Raw genomic sequence first — 26,427 nt, 5'->3', positions numbered from 1 at the left:
CTAAGTGGAAAAAGTATTTTAAAATGGGAGGGGGGGTTATTAAACATGTCAAATTCTGCTAATAGGTCAATTCAGATGAGGACTGAAAACTAATTATTGGATTTTATGACTGGTGAGCAGTTTTGGTGGAAGGATGGGGCAAAAGCCTTGCTGCAGTGTATTTAAGAGAAAATGGGAAGAGAATTGGTAATAGTGAGTAAAGACAGTTTTTTCAGTACTTTTTGTTATAGGAAAACAAAAATGGATTAATAGCTGGAGGAAGATGTAAGGTTGAGGATTATTTTGAAGACGGGAGGATACTAAGTCATGTTTGTATACTGATAGGAATGATCCATTGGAAAGGAGGAGATTGATGCTGCAAGAGAGAGGAAAGGAACAATTTCAGGGGCAGCGTTAAAGCTGCTGCAAAGAGTTTGAGAGCACAGTCCCCAGGACTGCCCTCACCTCTGAAGGTAGCCAACTGCAAAGTTGCAGAGACTCGTCCTTTAGATTGGCCTCAAATCTGACACCAATTACAAGTTTTAGGGTTCCCAAAGCCACTCTCAGGTTCAGTAATTTGCTGGGAAGACTCAGAGAACTCACTGAAAGCTGTTATACTCAAGACTTATGATTTATTACAGAGAAAGGATACAAATTAATGTCAGCCAAGGGAAAAATCCAGATGTATGGGCACAGTTTCTCTCCCGCTGTCCTGGTGTGTGACAGTTTGCACAGAGTATTGCTAACCAGGGGAGTTCACCCGAGCCCCAGTGTTCAGAGTTTATATTGGGGATCCGTTATGTAGATTTGATTGATTGATTGATTGCTCACATTGTTGATCTCATTCTCCAGTCTCCAGTCCCTCTGGGCACGATCCAGAGCTCCCTCCACCCAGGTTCAGGAGCTTAAGAATCCTCAATAAACTTTGTTACTCTTCAATATAAAAAAAAGCACTGTGGTATTATACTGAACTTTTCTCCTTCAAGTACAACATAGAAAATTTACAAATGAAAGATTTCAAATACAGTGGATTTGAAAAGTGAGAATTGTGTATACCCTCATCTCTCTTCACTGTTAACATTGGTAAATTTGTGCAACATCGCTGATACTGCAGATTCCTGTTTGTTACAGTTTTAGGTATGTGCGGCCATTACATTGTAGTTCAGATTAGATGTTCTGTTTATACGTTTGATTATTATTGCTGTTGTGGATAAGTTTTTCAAGGTTGTAATTTTTTCCCCAATGATGACATTTTTCTGGTTATAAAAATGTTTAATATGAGAAATCTAGAAAAAGAGAAAAACAGAACATAAAATAAAAATTACCTATAACGTTGCTCTATAAATTTTAAATTACTCCACAGACAGGGTGCTGTCCACTTATGAATAGTAAATAGCCTGTACTTAGGGTCTTTGTTTGAGTACTTGTAATTACATAATTATTTGTGAGTATCTGTTTAATTATTTTCCCTTAGAGTCTTAAGCTTTGTTAACTCAGGAGCTCTGTCATGTTTTGTTCACTGTTTTATCCTATTTGTTGACTGATAGATTAGTTAGATTTCCTGCTACCATAACAAATTAAAACACTAGCATCCTTCTCTGTGGTAGTGTCGTCCACAGACTGTTGTCGTCCACAGACTGTCATTTCCGGAATGAACCAAAGAAGAGACTGTCAGTTACTGTCAGATAAAACAGATGATTGTCAGTCATACCAAAACCTTTTGGATTTGGGAGACAGAATCTAGGTGAATTTCTTTCCAACAGATTATAAACTTAGTTTGATTATGAGTCATTTTGAAACACTTCTTATTTTGAAATTATAGGTTTACAGGAAGTTGCATAAGTAATGTGGAGAGATCCTGTGTGTCTTCCCTGCAACCATCTTTAAGCCCTGGCAACCACTGTTACTCTTTTCTCCATTTCTATAATTTTGTCACTTTAAGAATGCTACATAAATGGAATCATGCCTTTTGAGATTTTTTTTTTTATTCAGCATGATTGATATTTATTCAAGTTGTTGTCATCAGTGGTTCGTTCCTTTTTGTTGCTGAGCAGTATCTCATGGTATGAATGTACCATAGTTTGTTTCATCATTCACCTAGTGAGGGACATTTTGGTTGTTTCCATTTTTTGGCTTTTACAAACAAAGGTGCTCTGAACAATCGTGTACATGATCATGTTTTTATCTGAAAATAAGTTTTCATTTCTGGGTGGGATAAACACCCAAGGGTGCAACTGCTGGGTTGTATGATAAGTATATATTCAGGTTTTTCAGAAACTGCCAAACTGATTGTGCCATTTTACTGTCCCACCAGCAACGCATGAGAGATCTGCTTTCTCCATATCCTTGCCAATATTTGGTATTGTCAATTTTTTTAATCTTAGCTCTCGAAAACTGTGTAGTAACATCTCATTGTGGTCTCAATTTGCATCTTCCTAATGGCTACTGATACTGAACATCTTTTCATGTGCTTATTTGGCATCTGTATATCCTCTTCGTTGAAATGTCTCTTCGTGTCTTTTGCCCATTTTCTAGTTGAATTGTTTTTTCACTGTTGAGTTTTGAGAAGTCTTTATATATTCTTCTAGGATTAATTTTAAATTTTTCTCCCGTTTTTTTAATACAAAATTTTAAACATACAGAAAACCTGAAGGAATTGTACCTGTATAGTTGCCTCCTATATTCTACAGTTAATGTTTTGCTAAATTTGTTCATCATCCATCTGTCCATCCATCTCATTCATTAATGGCATCTTCTTTTTCAAAATGCATTTCAGAGTAATTTGCAGATATGAGTACACTTTACTCATGAACACCTTAGTCTGCATATTATTAGAGCGCAATTAAAGTTTTGCTTTTTTCTTTTTTAATAGTTTTTTCTTAGGTAATATTTACATGCAGTGAAATGTACAAATCTTGTGTATCAGTCACTGGATTTTGACAGATTTGTAACATGTACTCCTTAGGGTGCGTTTTATAGGTAACACCCTAGGTGCCCTCATGGGATGCAGTTCTACTCCAGTTTAAACTTTCTGTATGAACCATAATTTAGTTTCTTTTATGGTAAAAGGGGATGATTGGTTACTCTTTCGCTTAGGACTCTATCTCAGTGTATAACACCGGGACTACCCACATCAGAATCACCTGGGGTACTTGTTAAAACAAGATTTTTTTTTTTTGCTCCACCCCTTACCTGCTAAATCAGAATCTCTAAGGGTACATTTTAGAAATTACATTTTACAAGTATTCCAAGTCATGCTTATTTACAGCCCATTCCCTCAGAAGATTTTTCTGGGCAGGGTAATCTTTTCTGTACTTTATGATTCATAGCTTTTCAGCTTTCCTGCTAAATGACACAAAGCTATAAGTTCTAGTGTAACCCATCTCCATGGTTTTCTCCTTGGGCAAGATAAGATCTTCACTTTCACAACAAATTGCCACTTACGTCTCATAAATCTAGAGCTTTTGGAATTCCTTTCAGTCTGCAGTAGATGTTTACCAGCGACTTTGTTTCTGAATTAATATTATCATATTGTGTATATGTATATTATTATATAGCATATACATATATTAACGGTTGAAACTGTTTAAGAGGGTTGACTAAGAAATTGCCTAGCTTTTACTTTGCCAGATTTATTAAGCCACAAAATATCCCTTTCCCAATTTTTCACTCACCAGAAAGCTAAATACATAATTTGATTCTCAGACTAGTTTGCAGAGATGCCTATGATTTAGGATTATGCCCTTGAGAATCCAAGATTTCTTAACTTAGCACTATTGACGTTCTGAGCTGCATAATTCTTTGTTGTGGAGGCCTGTCCAGTGTGTGGTGAGATATTTAGGAGTATTTCTGTCCTGGGGCCACTAGGTGGCAGTAGGAACTCCCCAGACCAGTTGTGACCAACAAAAATGTCTGCAAACTTTACTGAAATCTCCCCTGGGGATGAAATCACCCAGGGTTGAAAATTAGAGCTTTAAGAAGTGGTTACTGTAAGGAACTACATGTAAGGATGGTCTGTGTTACTAGAAAAACAAACGACAATAACAAAAGTTATTGATACTATTATATTTTAATACTTTTTTTTTAACTTTTAAAAAATTCTGTTTATTGGGGGGAAGGTAATTTGGTTTATTTATTATTTATTTTTAAGGGAGGTAACTGGGGATTGAACCCAGGACCTCATGCATGCTAGGCACACGCTCTACCCTCCCCCCTATTTTAATACTTTCATGAGATTTCTCTAAAAACTTCATGTTATGAAAAGTATCTCTTTGTATGTCTTAATGAACTGTTCTTTTTACTAGCTAAAATCAGTCATGGTTCTTTTTCTTCATTGGTTGCTAGGAAATTCAGCTAAGTTTGTGCTAGTTGTGGTACAGCATCCTTGGTATTGTATCTAAATGTCTAATTTTGAACTGCTTAGAACTCTTGATGACGTTGGATGTATGTTTTAGGTAAGTTAAGAATCCTGTTCATTTTAAGTGGCTATTTAATAGGTAGTGAGTTAGCTAATTGAATTTACTGGAATCAGAATTTTTTTCTTATAAATAAACCACTAGTAATATATTGAAATGAGAGCTATAAATGGTTTAGTTTGAGACTGAATGGTTAAGGAACAAGCAGTAAAGTGTGAGCAGTAGGCGATGTGATACGAACAAGAAAATAGGCTTGGAGGAAGGTTTATCTGTGCGGTTTCATGGTCAGTCTTACAACACGGAGATCACAGGTGAGGTGAAGAAACTTCTCGTATTCTAGGATTTTCATATTATAGTGATAATGTTACATGGAACTGTTTTCCTGGGAGATGCTACATGGAAGAAGTGTGACTTGACTTTGGAGAAGAGGTGCACATAATGGTGAAGAGCACGGCTTTAGAGTGCTCACCATTTCCGAGCTGTGCAGCTTTAGGTAAGGTTCTTAATGCTGTATGTGGTGAATTTTCTTACCTGTAAAGTGAGGTTGATAACAATACTATCTGTTTCATAGAGTTTGGGGAGACAAATAATAGACGTAAAGCCCTTAGTGCCTGGCCCACAGTAAGTGCTCATTAGCTGTTAGCTATCCTTTTTAACCTTCATTTGAAATAATTCATCAATTAACGATATGACTTAGAGTTTTAGTGTATTGGTTTGCATCTGAAGATGTGGATATATGTGCATATATATATATTTATATGTATATAGAAATTTTATATGATTCTAAATTCTTCACAGATTATTTTAAACTTAATGTTATCTTTATAGTTGAGTCTTTAAAAAAATTCTTCTTTTTGAACAGTAACTTGAGATAAAACTAAGTATTAACTGTCTCTTTGGAGCAAAGAATTCCAATAATATAAAATACGGTGATTTAGGAATATTTCATGTGTGTTTAATATATAGGACATTGTTTCCATAGAATATCTGTTTGGGTATAAAGCTCCAAATGGGAAGAAAAAATGTGATATACATGTGTTAAATGTGCTTTTAAAACACTTCCAAAAGCATATTACAGACAATTAAGACATTAGTAGGTTCTTTGTATATATGATATCACACTTGGTAGTACGTCTTAGCATCAGAATGATTTATGTAAAAGAGAAAGAATAACTTTTAAGGATATAGTAATGTGTGATGTCACTGTTTGTAGAAAATGGTTATAATAGACTCATTTTGTAATCTTCACTGTAGCACAAATTTTTAGAACTTACTTTGGGGTAACCTTTTGAAATACAGCTCTCTTATTTCCATTATATCTCAAGGGATAAGACACATTTATTTGCCACAGTAGCTTATTTCATTATCATAAGAAAAACAATATGCTTCCTAAACAATCAGAATTGAAGTCATAATTTTTTTTAATGGATAAGGCTTCCAGGAAAAAGATGAAAGCATTGTGTTTTAGCGGTGCTGTCCCCCTCCATTCTCTGCGGTTTTAGGCTTGATCCTGAATGATGTTGAGGATCCTTAGAGGGAGAGAAGTGACAGAGAATAAAAGAAGGGTGGTAATTGAGCTCTCTGGGATTGGAACTGCTGACAGTCCCAAAAGATAAAGCACGAGTGGCATGGTCTTTTCTATCTCGGGCTTAAACTAGAATTACTTTTCTCCTTTACAGCAAAGCTTAGAATTTTGTTGTTACATATCCTTTTGGATTTTCCCCTGGCTATTATGGTTTTGCTTTCTTCCTCCTTTATTTTAAATTTCAGTTCCAGTGCATATTATATGCTTTAGTTTTATAGTTATCTCAAGACAAGAGGTCTTTAATCAGTATTGGAGAAGAAAGATAAGACAAAACCTTCATTTACTGGAAATGAATCCTGTAAATGACCAATCATACTGCTTATTATATTATGAATGCTAGTATTCAGTACTTTACTATATACAAAATATACTTTTCAAATTATAACCTCAGTTAAAGTAGTTAATGTTTTGGATCTTTTTTTATTGCATAATTTGCTTCTGAACTACTAAATTTGCTGTAGCTTGAATAGAGGCAGTGAAGAATAATGGAATGAACGTGCTCTGAAATCAAACTTGAGTTCTGTCTGATTCCCAGTTGATATCTATTAGCTTATGTAATCTTGACCTTTGGAGTCCATGGCTGAAAACTTGAAAATTAGGATTCTTACCTCTGGTAGTTGTTAGCAGTTTACACGAAATAACTGTGAAAGCGTGTCTGACAGTGTTAAGTGCATTCACTGTTGAGTTCTCTTCTCCACTCTCCACTCAGCCACCTTCTCCCTACTAGTGAGACTTTATTTCCTTGTTGAAAGAGAAGTCCCAGCATAAACTGAAAGGACTATATTTATGATAAAATTAGAAGGAAAAAGGAATTTGGAAGGAAGTAGAACAGCGAAGGCAAACAAGAGGAAGAGAGCACCGCTAAAATACTTCTGTAGATAACCAACCAGTCAGTTCTTCAGGTTGGAAAGGAGTGAATTCTTTCTGCTTACGTTGTTGCTGCTATTGTAGGTCAGTAATATAGTTAGAGAGGTGGGCATGTTTTGTTTTAAATTTTTATTTCAGTAATTAAACAATGAGCTTTTGGTTCGTCTGGTCAGTGTTTGCCTGTAAAACTTTTCTAGTTCTTTGCCTCCTGTTCTTTCTTCTTAAGTTGTCCCCAAGTTAGTAAAAGGGGAGTGAGTATGTAGCTGTGTAAGCAGTAAACTGGGGGAGGACTCATACACGCTTCTCAGACAGCAGTGGTGATGATGGCAGAAGGGTGAGCCACCCACACTGTGACTTAGCCCCGTGAACCTCTGAGGAGCTGCTTGCTTTCAGGCCCACCACAGAGCTCTGTGGCCCTTGTTGACTGCACCACGTGACATATTTTCACTGTTCCCAGTGTGATCCCATGCCGGTGGTAGTTTGGCTACCTTGACATTGCTCACTTTGGAAACTGCGCAGTTCTAGTTTCTGAGTCTTTGGATTATTGTAGTTCTCTGCCTTGGTGTTTTTCTTTATTTTGTCTGTGTGTGTTAGAGCTTTATTAAGAAACAACGTATAGCCCTTTGATTTCAAGAAGACCTTTTTAGTTTATAAATCTTTAGTTTATAAAGTTGGGAAAAGGAAAGAAGACCCTTAAATTTTTGTTTGTAAAATTAACTTTATGAAATTCCACCGTATAAGTAGTATATTTATAAATGTTCTTGTAGTTTCTCTATCTACCATTATATAATGAGTGGGCATTGCAAAAGGGGAAAAAAGTGGATATCCAGAAATCAGATTTCATTCCCTTGGTTTAACTGCTGATTTTCTATGTGATTTTGTGGTTTACTTTGTTTTGGCATGTTTTTTTATGTGGTGTAAGGATTCTGTCTTTTCTAGAAAGATTATATAGATAAATACCGTACTTACATAAAGAAAAATATATACATTCAAGATGTTCATATGTTGTATTTACTCTGTTTTTACACAAATTGTTAAAATATTCCTCCAGTGGAATTCAAATCAACTACCATGGATTAGTTGTTTTCCCTTGTTTGCAGATTATTTTGGGCATGTGAAGTTTAATTCAAAGATTTCTTTTTATTATTGGAAGTCAGTTTATTTTGCAGTAAATTACATATTTCAGGGATTAGATGATAATAAAAGATTTTTGAATTTCTCTTAATATGTTAAAATTATGTGCAAAAAAATGTGCATAATATTTGTCTTTTTTCAGGTCCAATGATGCATCAGCAGCCTCCTTCTCAACAATACAATATGCCACAGGGAGGTGGGCAGCATTACCAAGGCCAGCAGCCACCTATGGGAATGATGGGTCAAGTTAACCAAGGGAATCATATGATGGGTCAGAGACAGATTCCTCCCTACAGACCACCTCAACAGGGTAAGATTCCATTTGGATAATTTTTTTTAACAGTAGTTGAAAGTCTTTAAATGTTTAAATGAACTTTTTATCTAGATAAAGTCAGAGCTTTTTGTTTCTTGATTTTTAAAATTGTATTTTATTATTTTTCTTAAAAGGTAGTAGGCACAGTAGGTACAAAGGGTCATAAAGTAGATATGAACTTCCTGGTTTATAGTTTTATTTAGTCTTTTCTGGAAAAAGGTTACATCATAAAATTCTATATCAAAAGCTTATGAATTTACAGCAGAAAATACTGTTTTATTTTTGAGTAGTTACTAAAATATATGATCAGAAACAAACCCTAATTTATTTCAAACTGCTCTAATACCAAAGTAAAAAGGAAATTAATTTTCTATCAGTTTGAACCTTTTTAAGAATTTAATGTTTGTTTTTTTGAGTTGGTATTGTTTAATATTGCATGTATAGTCTTAACATTATTAATTCTTGTGAAATGTGGTGTGTGGTGCTGCTGTGTTTTTATGTATGTGTGTATATAAGAACAGTTAAAAGTCTCTAAAACGCCAGAGCTTTGGGAGGGGAATCAACAGCTGAGAAATAATCTCTCCTAACATGAGATTAGAAAGAAAGCCTTTGATGACATAGAGAACAAGTTATTTACATCTTGACTGGTTGTGGTTTTTCAGGCCCACCACAGCAGTACTCAGGCCAGGAAGACTATTATGGGGACCAATACAGTCATGGTGGACAAGGTCCTCCAGAAGGCATGAACCAGCAATATTACCCTGATGGTAATCTCTCCTAATGTTACCTTTCCCATTTTCTGTCCCTGCCCAGTATTAATGTAGGTAACTACTCAAAACATTTCAATGAGAATGAAGAAACTAACAATATGTTTCTTCCATATTTAGAAACACTTCAGTAATCTAAAGCATCAGTGGTAGCATTAATTTATAATCTATTTTAAAATATATTTTGTTTAGATATTCTACATTAGTACCATCAGGAATTATGTTCTGTCACTGGAATCCTTTCTTATATGAAAAAGGATCCTTTTGTATTTGGAATTGTTCATTTGAACCAGAAAAGCAAGTGTTACTGATTTACTTTTTTAAATAACGGCTTTATTGAGCTAATTCATATACCATAAAGTTTACCCATCAGTTTACTTGTATGCATTGTATAAATAAGAAAAGAATATTGTTCTTGAGTATTTTTCCAAGTTTCATCACATTAGTTAATGTTGCATACATCTCAAAGAACTGTGGTTTCTGTACATCAGCATTTGCATTTGGGAAAGATTTTGGAAGTTAAATTATATGCATAATAAGGCTGTTTATAGAGTTAGTAGAACAGAAAGGTATTTGGAAACCAGATTTTAATTTTAGTTATTTAGTTTAACGGTATTTTTATTTTTTAGTGGGAAGGTGGCTTGTGAAAAAGTGGTCAGTAAAAGATGTACTACTGTACTTAGTATTAATCCAAGCATACAAGTAGGCTTTGACAATGCAGTTCTTTCAATTTTCCTGTATGTTTGGAAATTCTATGATATAGCATTGAAGAAAACATAATCCAAACAGATAAAATGGATCAATTAGAGGTAGTTATTCACATTATAAAATGATTTGTCTTGTCTGGAAGGATTTGCCAAAATCTTCATTTATATTAATCTCCCTTGATGTAATTAAGGTAACCTGCTTAGCACAAACTTGAGGAAACTAAGAACTTGCAGCTAAGGTGTTGGGACCATTTGACTAGAAGCTCATATAAGCTAGCAACAAGGTGTAATTTGATATATTTAAAAAATCATTTTGTCTGCTCTTTTTTGTCAGTGTGTAAAGCATAGGTGGTGTAAGGACACTGGCTTTTTTCTGCAGAAATTCTTCCCATACAGGCAGAGCACTCACTCACCTGTAGAATTCTGCATACAAAGTACATGTTTGTTAGTGGTAATGATATGTATGGATAATTCTGGTTAGAAAACAACATATTTTTTAAAATCTGTTTTTCTTGCCCTGAATTGTTCAGAATGTTTTTTTTTCCCTTTCACATGTAGACATTGTATTAAGTTCTTTTTAAGTAAAAACTTTAGCTACATTTATCGACTATCAATATTTAAAAGAAATGAAATCTAGGTTGTTAAATATTATACATTAGGAAGGCTGCTGATTATAAATGTTTAATTTTTAAAATACATTTTAAGTAATTGAGTTGAATTTAACTCTGTTATTTTTATTTTCGTCCTGAGTATTTCCTGAAATGTGAAATTTATATTGTTTTAAATATGAACTTTCTGTCCAAAATGTTATTTTTCTAAATAGCAGAACTTTAAGGATGCTATAAATAATTCGTTTTATTACATCATGGAATTTTAAAATTTAAGTGGTGTCATTTTTGCATAGGCGTACATTAATATATTTGTCTGACATTTACATAGAGTATTTATTCCATTGATAACAGCAGTTAATTTTCTTCAATAGCATTGGATGTTTTCTTATTATGCTTAGATACTTATACCAGTAAATGTGTAGATTAGGGGTTGGCAAACTTTTTTTCTTAAAGGGCCAGGGAGTAAATATTTTAGTCTTTGCAAGTCATACGGTCTCAGTCTCAACTACTGAACTCTTGTTATAAGCATGGAAACAGCTATAGAAAATATGAACGGGTGTGACTGTGTTCCAGTGAAACTCTTTACAAAAACAGGCCACTGGCTGTATTCAGACTGCAGGCATAGTTTGCCAATCTGTAATGTAGGTGTTTATGAGGTGGCTTGCGAACACTGGAATACTAGAGCAATGAGTATCACGTTTATTCATAACTATATTCCTCCTTCCTTAATTAGGTTTTCTTCTAAAATTTAGTTAGATTTTAGCAAACTGAAAGGTTATTTCTTGCAATTTCTTTGAGCAACTTAGCAAAAAGGACTAGAGTGTTGATTTCATCAAAGTCTAGTCATCTTGCAGGTGTAATTTATCATGCTTTAAAATTAAAGGTGTACTCTTAGCACTTAACACAGTATTAATTTTGTGAAGGTGCATGTTTGTGATACTCTAGATGTATTTTCTAAAAGCTCCTAGAATGGCAGCATTAAAGCAATATATTTTTGCATCTGAAAATACTTTGAGGTACATATACTCTAAGCAAGTTAACATAAAATGTGAAAAGTTTGTTTCAGTTTCTTTCAGGGGAAAAAAACTTATGGAGCTCTTTTATATTTTGCATTGTTTTAGCATATGCTGTGAAATTGTCGACCAACAGAACAGGTGTTTTACAAAATATGATAATTGCTTCCTTTGTTCATTCTAATTTAATTCAAGTTATTTACATGTGAAAGGCCTAAATGCTTTCATTCACTTTTTTTTAAAAAAAAATGGAAGATAAAGTTTTTTTCCCTCCTTGATGAGGATTATCAGAGTTAAGGCTAAGTGTAATGTTTCTAAAACTGTTTTTTGCTTTAAAAAAATTTGCACGTTATCTCGATATGAAAACAATCACATTTGGTAAATATTTGGCTAATGCAATTGAAATTATTTTTTATGTATTTCCATTTCTTTTTCTTTTTTTCAGTTTTATCTGAAAGTTTAACTATATTTAGGGTTTTTCACTCAGTGGCCATTAACGTTTCTTCCTGTCTCTTGTCGAATTGATGTAGGTCATAATGATTACGGTTATCAGCAACCGTCGTATCCTGAACAAGGCTACGATAGGCCTTATGAGGATTCCTCACAACATTACTACGAAGGAGGTATCTATATACCTTCACACACATCCACATATATATCCCCTTCTACAGGAACGAAAATTCTTGCATAAGACAACTTCTACCCACGCAAAGCTCTTGTAGAATACTAGTTGCTGGCTGTCTTGAAAGTTACAGGGAGCCTAGAACAATCAAAATAATTTCCTTACAAATATTTAAAATGTATAACCATGACTTGCCATTTCTAACAAAAATAAAAAGACTAAAACATTTTAAAATAATTTTTTCCTCAGTGGAAATTTTCTATTTGAACATAAATCCATCAATCCAATTTTTTTTCTTGTGTGTGTTTACATATGTATAATTTACACATAAGTATAGTGCCTTTAGGAAACAGCTTGCTGATCTTGTGTAGCTAGTGTGTGCTCTTGTAGCTGTCTTTAATTTTGTCTTTTTTATTTTATTTAGCATAGTCATGATCTTATGACTGTGATGTTCCAGTAAATGTAATGCTCGTATGGCAGAGACGCTGAAAATGCTGCAGTTCAACCTTGCAAAATTGGCTTTAACTGCAGTTTGTTTGGCCGAAACCCTTCTGTTTGGTTTGAGTTTTTTTCTTTGTTTTGTTAACTTTTAAAATCAATATGGCATTTCATTTTGTTCTTGTGTTCTTGGCTATGCATCTTAGAAGAAAAAAAGTTAATTAAGCAAACTTCTCAGTTTTTTTTTCCCCTCTTCTCCAATTACCCTGTAGGAAACTCACAGTATGGCCAACAGCAGGATGCTTACCAAGGACCACCTCCCCAGCAGGGATATCCACCCCAGCAGCAGCAGTACCCCGGGCAGCAGGGCTATCCAGGGCAGCAGCAGGGCTACGGTAACAGCTTACTGCAGTTTATTTTTGTCGCCAAAAGAATGTGATCATTGCTTTTTTAAAATATGGAAGTGGATAGTTAATGTTTATTTTTCTAAGAATTACCATTTTTGAAAATTCACAATTTTGGCTCAGACTACTACTGGAGTGTTTATTTTAAATGCTGTTGTTAAACTAGTAATCTGTTTAAAAAGAAACATAAACTAGAGGTGTTTCATTGACCAAAGGTAGGGTATGTAGCCATTTAAAGTGAACTCTTAAACCTATTTAGCTTTCATGACCAGCCAGTAGCTTTGTATGTGCTTGAAAAACTGATGAGTTGGGTGATTATTAACAATATCTATATAATCTGCTTGGCAAATTTGTTTCTAAAACCAGTGACTGTTACCATGAAAAATAACACTGACTTTTTAGGTACAAATGAGATCTATTTGGAATACGTAAAGAAAATGTTTTTGTCATTCTCTATTTAAATAGTGTACACACCCGTAGGGGTATATTTATTGCAGATACTGTACCTTACAGAGTTTGGGGGAAATCCAGCAGTCTTTTCTTATTATATATTCACTGTAATATCTACTGTTTGGCTATCTGACTATTGGATAGAGATTAGGGAATGATAAAGACTTGATATCTCAGTCTTCAATTTCAGGCAACAATAACTACTTCAGATGTAGGAAAATACAGTTCCTACCGTAGGAGAAGTAGCTGCTTAATCTGGCATCATCTCTTACTAATATGATCTCTTTTACATCAGTCATGTCTTATTATTTTTATTCATTGGTTTAAGCTCTGCTGTTACTATGGGCACCTCTCTCCACCTATGATAGCAAATCTGAGAACCAGGATCAGGCTGAAATTCTCTTGCACCTTCAACATAAGCATTAAAATTCAGTTAGGTATTGGCAGTCAGGCATTTTCCCCAAAATGATGAGTTCTGATTCCCTAATTCCAGGTATGACTTTAGAAATATTCCACGGATTTCTTGTCTTTACAGAGGGACTTTAGTGGGAGGGTATAGTTCAGTGGTAGTGTGTGTGCTTAGTATGCACAAGGTTCTAGGTTCAGTCCCCAGTACCCCCATTAAAAATAAATAAGTAAACCAAATTACCTCTTTCCTAAAAATGCAATAAAGTACAAGGGAATTTTCTTGCTCTCCTCTCAAATGGCATTTCCATTTCATGACCGTTGAATATTTTGTACATTGAATAAATAGAGTATTCTGATTTTATTGTGTTTGTATGAAAACAAATATGTGGATCAGTCAGGTAAGTTTATTGATTTAAGATAAATATTATTTTCAGTGGAAAGAGAGTAAAAGAAATTTAGTAATTTTGGTTTAAGTAATTAAATACTGTTTTGTCATACATACACCCTAAAGGAGTTATTCCCATTTTGCTTATCTGTAGGCTTCAGGTGTCAAACTTTCTTCTGATAGGAAATTTACAATTTTAATAATTGGATGCATAATAATTAAATAAAGTAGTAGGCTGATGATTTATTTAAGCTTGAAAATTTATGGTTCTATTTGACACCTTTCTCTGCAGTCAGTGGTTTTTATGACAGGTTTTAAATGGCCTTGATAGAAAACATTTAAGTGTCAAGGCTTTTCAGCTTATGCTTTATAAAGCGTTCTTTACAATAGACAATGGCAGAGTCTATGAAACATACATATTTGTTTGGCGAACCAGATTAGTTCCTTGCCATCTCTGGAACTTCAAATCATTCATTTTTATGGGTTAAGTTTTAAAGGTGACTGCTACACAGAATGTAACTTTTGAATCAAGTTTTTTTCATATGCAACCTGTGGTTTTTTGAGTCTTCTTAGCTTCTGTTTGAAAATATTGTGATAGTGAGTTTGTCGTTGCAGAGCATACAGCATTCTTTTGGTGATTATGAATATAAATCTAGAATGTACATGTAAAATCATTCCTTGTGATTTTTTTCAATGATTGCAAGCATAAATCTTAAGAGTTTACAGCAGTAATTATCACAGATTTCAAAACTTTATTCAGAAACTATTTCAGTATTTTCATTTGAATCTACTTCTTGCTTTTCCTTTTATCTTTTTCCTTGTTTCTTTTTCTTGCTTACGCTGGTTAACTTTCTAGTAGAGATATGAATGAATTTCCTTAACATCATGGAGTTAACCTGCCTTATAACTCCTGGGTCTCTTTTACTCATTTTGACATACAAAATCTTAATGGCTAACACATAGCACCATAGTTACACTGAATCAAAGCCTCTTGGCACATGGTGGTATCCTTACAATAGTCTCACTTATTATAACCTTTGGAATTTATTTCAAAATCATTTGAGAAAAAGCAAGATATCAAACTGTCCTTTTTCGTTTAAATTTGAGAATGTAGTAACGCCTAATTCTAAATCCCTTCCAGAGTTCTAGGACTTACTATATTTGTTCTGGGCTTTTGTTTGTGTTAATTGTTTTGCAGGTCCTTCACAGGGCGGTCCAGGTCCTCAGTATCCTAACTACCCACAGGGACAAGGTCAGCAGTATGGGGGTTACAGACCAGCACAGCCTGGACCACCACAGCCACCACAGCAGAGGCCTTATGGATATGACCAGGTAAGCTCTTCGGCCAGCTGTGCAGTTGCCCTGTTGTTTATTCACTCTTGGTTAGGTTGAATGTTTTTCACTTGAAGATTCATTTTTCCTTCCTCTTGTGTCTTTTTCATAGAATGCTAGCACAGTCAAGCATAGTTGCTATAACATATAAAACATGTCTTATTTCTAGTACCAGCATTCATTCCTAGTCATTCATTCATATTCTCTCTCTAGTCTTTACCCCCCGAGGCATACTTTCCTTCGCCGTTCCAAACATCATTTCATGTTCTAAAGCCCCTAATTTCTCTGATTTCCCGCATGCTTATTGCTCAGGACTAAGCACTGACCTGTTGAAATGTGGAGTCCCTCTGAGTCAGTGCTGTTACTAACTCTCATGTTCACGTCAGCGTTTTCGCCACACTTCCTTCACATCCACGGTATTCCTTCTCTTTAAATTCATGCTTAACACGTGTCTCTGTTGCCTCCTTCCATACACATATCTATTAACTCAGGTACTAACAATCTTTCTTTCTCCCCTATTTTCTTTCCTTCTCCTACCTTTAAATATGTAGAAGTGTATCTCATCCTAAGGTGACTGTATTCTCTTGATCCTAGTATTATTAATGCCTTCTTCTCATCACCAAACTTCTCAGATTTGGTAATCTGTACCACAGTCATTGTTTTGTGAATCTCCTCTTACATGCTCTAAATTATATGGTCTATCTTTAATTTTATGTATTCTGATACATGCATAGTGGTATCTCATTGTGCTTTGATTTGCATGTCCCGAAGGACTAATGATGGTGACTGTCTTCTCTTTTGCATATTTTCCATTTATGTATCCTTTTTTCTGAAATACATATTCAAATATTTTGCTCATTTTAAAATGCAGTTATTTTCTAACTATTGAGTATTGAGAGGTCTTATAAATACAAGTCCTTTATCAGATACTTAATTTCAAAAAATATTCTCCATTCTAGCTTGTCCTTTCATTCTCTTAACAGTGTCTTTCAAAGAGAAGAACCTCAAAATTTTTATGAAGTCCAATTTATCAGTTTTTTCTTTTATAGATCATTCTTTGGTATCATATGTAAGAAATCTTTACCACGGTCAAAAGATTTTCTTCTCTGCTTTCTTCTAGCAGGTTTTTAGGCTTTTCATTTAAGTCTATGATCCATTTTGATTAATCTTCATATGTAGTGCGAATTGAAGTTAGCATGGTTTTTCCTTTCCCTTTCATTTATCTTCCCCCAATTAGAAACTCCAATAGCTTATTATCTCAATACCATTTGTTGAAAAGACTACCCTTTCTCCACTGAATTGTCTACTTGAACCTTTGCCAAAAATCATTTGTCCATAAAGGCATCTATTTCTGGACTCTTCTATTACATTGTTCTATTTATCTGTTTTTATGCCAGTACCACATTGTCTTTTTTATAGTTTTGTAGTAAGTCTTAAAATCAGGTGTCTTCCAATTTTGTTCTTTTTCAAAGTCGTTTAGGCATTTTAAGTATTATGCATTTCCATATGAAGTTTAGAGTCAGCTTCTCAGTGTCTACAAAAAAGCCTATGAGATTTTTATTGGAAACACCTTATAGATCAATTGGAAATTGATCCCTTGTTTGGAAATTGACTCAGTAAATCAGTTTGGAGAGAACCGGTATCTTTACATGATGTCAGTATGCTGTCCAACCTATGAATGTGGAAGATGTCCCTTAAAGATGTTTTTTCATTAGTGTTACGTAGTTTTCAGTGTACAGGTCTTACACAGCTTCTGTCAGGTTTATATTTAAAGTATTTTGTATTTTTTTTGATACTGTTACAAATTTCTTAAAAATGTGAATTTCCATTTGTTGCTGGTTATATACAAATGTAATTTATTTTTGTATATTGGTATTTTCTCAAATTACTAATCTTTGTTATTATTTCTATTTTGTAGAATTCCTATTTTGTAGATTCCTCCAAAATTTCTAACGGAAATCATGTTGTCTATAAGTAAAGACCATTTCTTCCTTCCCAGCCTGAATGCTTTCTTCTCCCTTCCATTTGTCTTCCCCCAGCTAGAAACTCCAATACAATGTTGAATAGAAATTTTGAGAGTGGACATCTTTTGTCTTATTCCTGACCTTTGGGGGAAAGCATTTAGCCTTTCAGCCTCATATAAGATGTTGTAAGGTTTTCGTGGATGTTCTTTATCAGGTGGAGGTTGTTGCCTGGATCCCTAGTTTGCTGAGAATTTTTATCAGGAATGAATTTTGAGATTTGTCAAATGATTTTTCCTTATCTATTGAAGAATCATAGCTTTCCTTTTTTAGTTTATTAGTGTGTCAAATTATATTATTTGGTTTTCAAATTTTAATTCAACCTTGCATACCTTGGATACATCTCACTTGGTCATGGTGTGTTATCCTTTTTATATGTTGTTGGATTTGATCAGCTAAAATTTTAAGAATTTTTGCATCTATCATCATGAAGGATATTTCTGTTCTGGCTGGTGGGAATAAACATGATTTCTGTCCCTCTGTGAGCTCAGGTATTGCTTTCTCTAATCCTGCTGGGTGTTTCTTTCCCCAGTCTTGGGTGTTTTCCTTGCATGCATTTGCATATCCGTACTATGCTGAATACTCAAAAGATTTCCTCTGCAGATCTCCACAGTTCTCTTTCTGTGCATTTCTTTCTTCTCTGGTAGTGTGTCCTGTGATCTCTAACTCCTTTTTCTCTCTTCAGACTCTTAAGCTTTATCTCCTTAACTCAGACTCAGCCTCAGTCCCCCTCCATGCAGTTCAGCATGGAAACTCTCAGTGCAGTAAGATACGATAATCAGAGCACATTCCTTGTTTGTTTCCCATTTCTCATATATTGTTGTCCTTTGTTACCTTCTGTCCTGTGTTCTGAATACGATTATTTCATATATTTTGTGTAGTTCTTGCTTTTTTGAGGCTGGAGCGTAAATTAGTCTTGACTGGAAGCATACTTTTTTAACAGACTTTTTTTCAGCAGTTTTAGGTTCACAGCAAAATTGAGAAGAAAGTACAGAGTTCCCGTATACTCCCTACCCCTGCACATGCGTAGCCTATTCCATTTTCAGCATCCCACTCCACAGTAGTACATTTGTTACGACCAGTGAGCCTACTTGCATTGACAGATCACATTCATCCCAGGTCTATAATTTACATGATGGTTCAGTCTTGGTGGTGTGCATTCTGTGGGTTTTGACAAATGTATAATTACATGTATCCACCATTATAACATCATACAGAATAGCTTCATTCCCCCAAAAATTCTCTGTGCCCACCCCCTTCTTGCCTCTCTCCTCCCTAACTCCTGGCAACCACTGATCTTCATAGTTTGCTTTTTTCAGAATGTGATATACTTTGAATCCTGTAGTATGTAGCCTTTTCAGATTGGCTTATCACTTAATAATAAGCATTTAAAGTCTTCTCATGGCTTGATAACATACTTCTTTTTACAATTGAATAATAGCCCATTTGTTTGTACATTCATTTATTGAAAGACATCTTGGTTGCTTTCAAGTTTTGGAGGTTAGAAATGAAGCTGCTATAAATTTCCATGTGCAGTTTTTTGTGTGGGCATAGATTTCAGCTTATTTGGATAGGTGCTAAGAAGTGAGCATAATTAGTGAATTTTATGATGAATATGTTTAATTTTGTAAGAAACTGCCAAACTATCTTCCATAGTGGCGGTACCATTTTGCATTCTCAACCAACAATGAATGAGAGTTCCTGTCACTCCATATCCTCATCAGCATTTAATGTCAGTGTTCACAATTTTGGCCATACCAGTATATGTGTAGTGACACCTTACGGTTATTTTATTTTCCATTTCCCCAGTGACATGTGATGTTGGACATCTTTTCATATGCTTGTTTGCCATTGTTATATCTTCTTTGGTGAGGTGTCTGTTCAGGTCTTTGGCTCAGTTTTTAATTGGGTTGTTCATTTTCTTATTGTTTAGTTTTAAGAGTTCTTTGTACATTTTAGATAACAGTCCTTATCGGACGTATCTTTTACAAATGCTGCCTTGTTTTCTTGATTTGTCTTCCCATTTTCTTGACATTGCCATTTGCAGAGGAGAAAATTTTAATTTTAATGAAGTCTAGCTTAGCAGTTATTTTTTTCATGGATTATGCCTTTGGTGTTGTAGCTATAAAGTCATTGCCAAACTCAAGGTCAACTATGTTTTCTCTTATGTTATCTTATAGTTTTATAGTTTTGTATTTTTACACTTAGATCTATGATTTTATTTGAGTTAATTTTTCTGAAGGGTGTTAAGATCTGTGTCTAGATTCATTTTCTGGTATGTGGATGTCTAGTTTTTCTAGCACCATTTGTTGAACAGGACTATCTTTGCACTATTGTATTACCTTTGCTGCGTTCCAAAGACCAGTTGTTATATTTATGTGGGTCTATTTCTGGGCTGTCGATTCTCTTCTGTTGATCTTTTTTTCTGTTCTTTCATCAGTGCCACACTGTCTCGATTGCTATAGTAAGTCTTGAACTTGGAATCTGTCGGTCCTCTGATTTTGTTCTTCTCCTCCAATATTGTATGGCTAGTCTGGGTCTTCTGCCTCTCCATATAAATTTAGAATCATTTTATCAATATCTAAAAATAACTTACGTGGATTTTGATTGGGATTGTGTTGAATCTTTAGATTCAAGTTGGGAAGAACTGACATCTCGACAGTATTGATTTTCCTGTCCATGAACACAGACATCTCTACCTTTATTTAGTTCTTTGATTTTTAGTTTTCCTCATATAGATCTATATATATTTTGTTAGACTTACACCTAAGTATTTCATTTTGGGGGGTGCTTATGTAAATGGTATTATTGAATTTGAAATTTTTAATTTCAAATTCCACTTGTTCATTGCTGGTATATAGAGGAAAGTGATTGAATTCTGTATGTTAACCTTGTATCCTGCAACGTTGCTTATTAGTTTTAGGAGTGTTTTGTTGATTCTTTGGGATTTTCTACCTAGACAGTCATGTCACCTGCAAAGAGTTTTATTTCTTTCCCAAACTGTTTACCTTTATTTCCTTATACCATTGCATAAGCTAGGAATTTCAGTACAATGTTGAAAAGGAGTGGTGTGAGGGAACATCCTTGCCTTGTTCCTGATTTTAGCAGGAAAGTTTCATTAAGTGTGACATTAGATGTTTTTATGTTTCAGCATACTATTTATCTCCTTGTGACAGATTGTGTAATTACTGTTTGTTGTCATACTCTCTTCCCCTAGAATGTCAGTTCTTTTAAGACATCACCGTGTCTTGTTTTTATCACTGTTGAGTTGCCATCACCTAGTAGAATATACCAAGTAGTCAATAAATATTGGTAAATAAATACAGATAAATGAATAAATAAGGCATTCACTTCCTAAATTTGAATGGTAATCATAATACAGAAAGAAAGAAGCCCCTAGAAAGTATTGTGACAGAATAATTTTAAGACTTTTTATCTGATTAGATGAATGAAAGAAAGAAATTTAAAGGTATCGCTCAGGTGTCTAGTCTGGGGACTCTTGTCATTCCACGCACTCTCTCTAGACAGTCTCATTTACTCACATGGTTTCAGTTTACCATGCTGCTGACTCTCAAATCGCTAGTTCTAGTCTGACTTACCTTTTCTGAAAATCAGATGCCTAGTAGATGTCTCCACTTAGATGTATCATATCAATTTCACATAATCAAAACATTCATAATTTTTGTATGTAATTATGTATGTAATTTTTGTATTTTTGTGTTCTCTACCAGGGAGAGGGGTGTTGTTACCACACTAGAGTGCCAAGTGCCACATTTGACATTTAAGTCTTTCTCCCTCTCCCTTTCTCCATCTAATAAATGACAAAATCTTATTAATCTGAATTCCTTAAACATTCTTGAATCCATCCACTTCTCTCTAACCACTGTCTTATCTTTGTTTAGACCATTAACATCTCCTAACTTCATCATGGGATGAAGGATCCTCCCGCGCTGTCCTCTTTCCTCCTTTCCCATTCATTCTTTACTCTCTGGAAAGAGGAATTTTGTAATTACAAGGAAACTTAGAGAGTTGGAGTGATTTTTACCCAGGATGACAGAGGTAGGAAGTAGTCAAGCTGGATGGCAGATTCTGAGTGACTGGAGACCCCAGTGACTAGACCCTTCACTGTACCGTGCTGTCTCCAGTCGTATCAGTGAATAAGTAGTTCAGTTTGCAGAGCCTTTTCATGCTTTTCTTCTTGAATAACTTTTTGAAGCAGGGATTATAATTACCCTCACTTGTGAGTTGAAAAAATCAAGAAAGAGAAGATAGGTAATTTGTCTCAAGGACAAGAAACTGTTAAGTGGGAGAGTTAGAACTAGAAATTGATTTCTGGCTCCAAAACCCATGCTTTGCTAATGGTTGCAAATATACAGTATTTTGTGATTTGATTTTGTCATAGTGAATTGATCAAGTGTGGGTCAAGTTACTTAAATTCTCAGCGCTTCAATTTCTTCTCCTATAAATGGATGAGGGACATCCCATTTGTCCAACAGATGGACCAAAAGCACTTATTACGGTGTTTGACACATGGTAAGGTCTTAGTAATTGAGATATATTAAGAGTTAACTATTATTTATATTACCCAGACTTCTTATTTCCATTACTTCAAGCTCTGTGTTCCCAAATAATTAATAGCTTCTACTTTTCATTATTTTGTATTCTTCCTTACTCTCCAATACCCTAAGCATTCTTTACCTATTTCTTCTCCATACTTTTGCTTTAGCTATTTCTTCCTTTTGAATTGCCCCTGTTTCTTTAATCTGCTATTCAAATTTTACTATTTTCTTAAGGCTCTCACAGTCTCTGAAATACTTTTCAAATTATTCTAGCTGTGCTAATCTTTCATTTCTGAACTTTTGTACAACTTGTTCTATAATTGCACTTTATAAGTCACTTCACTGTTTTTCTAATTTATTATGGTAATGAGTGTATAATATTTGCTCAATAAATGTTTGTAATTGCTTAAGTATAATATTTGGCATACATTATTGAAGAAGTCTTAATGTGTCAGGCTCTTTTCAGTACTTGGGGCATAAACATGGATGAGACCTAGTTCCTATCACCAAGTAATTTATAATATAGTAGATAAATTGTAGCTTCTGTTTATATATCACACCAGTTCTTGACCTCTCTTCTGTTTTCACATCATTCATAATATGTACACGTTCATTATTAATATCTTGTTACACACTTTCACTAGGGGAGCATTTCCTTCCAGCACTGAGACTTGCTGATTTATAATGTTTAAAAGCCCTTTCTCATGTCTTCTCTTATTTAAGTGTCCTAACAAACAAATAAGACAGGAGCTAGTATAACCATAAACAGAACGAAAATTGAGATCCAGAGATAGCAATGTCACAGTTCCACATTGTAAGTAAGAATCTGACTCTCAAAGAGCTTTTGTTAGACTTGAATAAAAAGTTAACAATAGAGTTGGGACTTAAACTCAGCTTTAAGTATTTGGATAATCTGACAACTGAATAGTAAGTTCCTGTATGCTAAGCATTTCTTAATTTAAACTTTGTGTTATAGGAATTTTTAAACAAAGACAACAAGGAGGAGTATTATGAATCCCTATGTACCCACCAGCCAACTTCAACAGTTAGCAGCATTTTACCTGTGTTGCTTTATATACCTCCCATGCTATTTTGAGTATTTTAAAGCAAATCCTACTCACAAATGTTTCAAGATGAGCATTGACTTTAAATTTTTCTGAATATAATTATGTACAATACATTGATACTTTTAAATACCTTAATTCTATTTATAGTTCATTATTCCATTAGATATATAGTGATATTTAACAGATTTTTAAGTATATCTATTTCTATGGAAATGTAAACTTTTAGGGTACTAGTTCTTATACAGGAGGATTTCAATTCTAGAATGCTTTTTTGATAAAAAATCATTAATGTGACTTGGAGGGGGGATATTTAGCCAGAGGAAACGATTAGATGATTTTGTGCTTCCAATGAGTACTGTTTTGGGGAAATTAAGTGCTTTTATGAGCATTTATTTTAAAAGCATTTAAGACAGTTTTGTTAAAAGAATTTTTTTTTTTTCCTGTTATGTCTCTTTTTCCTCTACCTCTCTTCTCTTTTGGAAGAAAAGATGTTCCTTCTCTTCTCCAAAAGCTAGCTTTAACAGTTGTATACCGGGCGTTATTTACCTCCCTTGTAGCCTTTTGCTACTTTATTCACAGCCTCTTTATATCTGTACTTTATTTTCTTTCCTTTCCTGTCAGCTTGTAGGCCTTTCAAGTCTACCTTATTAAAAGCAACAAAAGCAAAACAATCTTTCTTTGATTTTATATACCAGCTGCCTGTCTTAATACCTCTGCTGATACCTCATTGGCCTCAGGGAAAGGCCCAAATTCTATAGTGTGGCTAGAAGGTTCTTTTCCCTTTATCTCCCAGATATCTTTCCATCTTTGCTACTTATCCCAAATATCCTTACTGTTAATTCATAAATCATTATAATAATCTAAACAGTCACAAACTTGCTACATTAGCATATGATTTATACACTAATAGACACCATGCCAGAGGTTAGAACCAGAACTTCACTCATTCTTGATCAATTCAGCAAAATTCACCACTTAAATTCCCACTGACAGGTGCTGTACTAGGCTCAAAGACTTTGAAATCCATTTGCAATTGAAGACATTTCAGAGATACTGTGTACCTAAATATACAACAGTTTTTGTGTGTTAGATGTAGTTGCTTTTGTAGTATGGCAATGTTCAGGTTGATTTATAATTTTCTATGCCAGGCTGTCATGGTCAAACTATGATCTAATAATACTTTAAAATTTATCTTTTAGGGACAGTATGGAAATTACCAGCAGTGAAAAGTACTTACATTCCAATAGCCAGTATCTATTAGCAGCCATATTGTCACCTCAGCACTGTGGACACCTCCCTGTGAAGAGACCCTTTCATTCCATCTAGTTTTTGGAAAAACCTTCTGGATAAATGGCTGTTTCATCAGTAAGCAGCCTCTGTGGCTTAGTTATGAAAAGGCTTTAGTAGCTCAAAAATACTCTTGATTTCACATTTCTACTCTAGATGGCAACATTGGACAGAAAATACAATGACATAACCAATTTGCAGTGATTTCGGAACTGTGTTTCAAATGAACTGTTACAGACTGAAAGGTGTGAACAGCTTTGTATGTTTATGAAGGTTAATGGAATTTAATACTTTTCCACAGATTCTTTTGTAAGGGGAAGAGGGAAATGTACACTTTTTACAGCAGCAATATTTTGTATATTATGTTTATTTCATGTGGTGAGTATGCAAGGCGGTACACTGCGCACTGGGCAGAATCAGACACCCTCTGTTAATGGGGATCAGAGCATGGTGGATGCTTGACTATGTTGGTCTCAAATGGTGTTCTGTGAAGATAAAGGTGAGGGAGAAGACAAAGCACACCATATGTCCACTGTTACGTTCTTGAGAGGAAACTCAGATCCTTTTATCTGTTAGATAATCAAGGGCACTGTGATACAGTTTTGAGTAAAAAGACTTTTTTTTTTTACAAGCTTTCCAGTTTTGTGGATTAAAACCTTTTTATAAAAGCTCATTTATAATACAGTTTTAAAATGTGAGGCAATAAGAATTACTTCATGTTGGATCTGAAGAATCTTGGTAACAGTTTCATGTAAATGAAGTGATAATCCTCTCCTAAAATAGCAATAACTGAAAATTAAAGTGTTAATTTTACCTTGTTTGAGTAATCAGGGAACTTAGTAAGTAATATCAAAACATTTTATAAATAATATCAAAGAAGAGTCAACATTGATTCAGCAATTTTCTTTTTTAACATTAGAAGGATAATTGGTTTATATATTAGAATAGTTCAGGAGACTTTAAAAACCTTTATTTCAACTTTCTTAACTGGAAATAATGCCATTTATAAAGGAACACTTAAGTTTTCCCCTTTTTTATGTTAATTAATATAACGCAGATGTTTAGGAAAATGCTTGTTGGTGAGGTTCATTCTGATCTGTGTTAAAAGCATAAGGGTGCACCCTAGATCACTTTGTTTATTAGCATGGCACATTTAATCATATTTGAGACTGTCCTGTGCCTGCCTGATTGTTTTAGCTAATTTCAGGAATATTGCATTGGGCAGGAAATCATGCATTGAGAAGTTTATAACCGTAATTATTTAAGCATAATCTGAAAACATCTAGCCCAAAGGTAAGTTGCTATTTTCATCACAGTTGCCTTTGCCCAGGGAATAAGATATGTTCTTTATAATTGAATTGTTTTTTCCCACTTCTAACTGGAAACAAAACAGAAGGGGTGCCATAGATTTGAATAAGCAAAACGTACTGTTCTCACTATACTGTAATCAAAAGGAAGAATTTCAGTGTGTCTCTGTGTGTGTGAAAGAGAGTGTGTGTTTTAAGGTCAGAGTAGGGTTTTTTCCAATGTGGTCAGTAGAAAACAGACATCAAGTTTGAACAGGTAAAGCATGGACAGCCTTATTGTGATTGAAATGTTTATAGGTTCTGTGCCAATTTTCCACCACTGTGTACTTTGTTGCTATTTAAAACTGTATCAACTCTAACAGAAGAATAAATTATTTGCGATTTTAATTTTCTCATTTGTTTCTTTAAATTAGATCTCTTTGACTCTCTTGTTTTGTCTGGAGATTATGCTGTGGGTTTTTTCTATAAGTTAGTCTGGTATAAGCAGACTGTATTTGTATTCTAGGACTTTATCAAAATTCTCTTGTCATGCCCAAGTTAATTAGAATTAACTGTTCAGTAATCAGCATGTTGTGTGGGCTGTTTGTTACAGAATTCTTTCTCTGAAAATGAAGTCCATGAGGCTATAATCAAGATGACTGAATTAGATAAATGAGTTGAGGAGACAAAATTGTACTGAACCCAACCTGGTGTAGATATGTTATCTCATTTGAAATAAGCTCAACTGACATTAAGAAATAATTTGTCTTGCCAGCC

At 34.4% G+C, this 26,427-nt stretch overlaps 1 protein-coding gene across 3 annotated transcripts in view; it reads left to right on the top strand.

Moving 5' to 3' along the window:
* The window catches only part of SS18 (SS18 subunit of BAF chromatin remodeling complex), a 56,147-nt gene extending 30,089 nt beyond the window's left edge, over positions 1-26,058 (top strand). The window contains exons 6-11 of one of the 3 annotated variants that reach the window (XM_032467480.1): positions 8,123-8,290; positions 8,956-9,060; positions 11,922-12,014; positions 12,724-12,846; positions 15,297-15,430; positions 24,277-26,058. In XM_032467480.1, coding sequence (XP_032323371.1) covers positions 8,123-8,290; positions 8,956-9,060; positions 11,922-12,014; positions 12,724-12,846; positions 15,297-15,430; positions 24,277-24,303 — 650 coding nt within the window. In that variant the 3' untranslated portion in view covers positions 24,304-26,058. The remainder of the gene's footprint in view (positions 1-8,122; positions 8,291-8,955; positions 9,061-11,921; positions 12,015-12,723; positions 12,847-15,296; positions 15,431-24,276) is intronic. The other 2 variants (XM_032467481.1, XM_032467482.1) reach the window with 2 other exon arrangements.
* Positions 26,059-26,427: the final 369 nt, after the last annotated feature.

Source organism: Camelus ferus, chromosome 24 (assembly GCF_009834535.1).
Source record: "Camelus ferus isolate YT-003-E chromosome 24, BCGSAC_Cfer_1.0, whole genome shotgun sequence".
NCBI classification, from domain to species: Eukaryota; Metazoa; Chordata; class Mammalia; order Artiodactyla; family Camelidae; genus Camelus; species Camelus ferus.
Note: the sequence above shows the minus strand (reverse complement) of the source record. Positions and strands in the feature narration are given on the sequence as shown.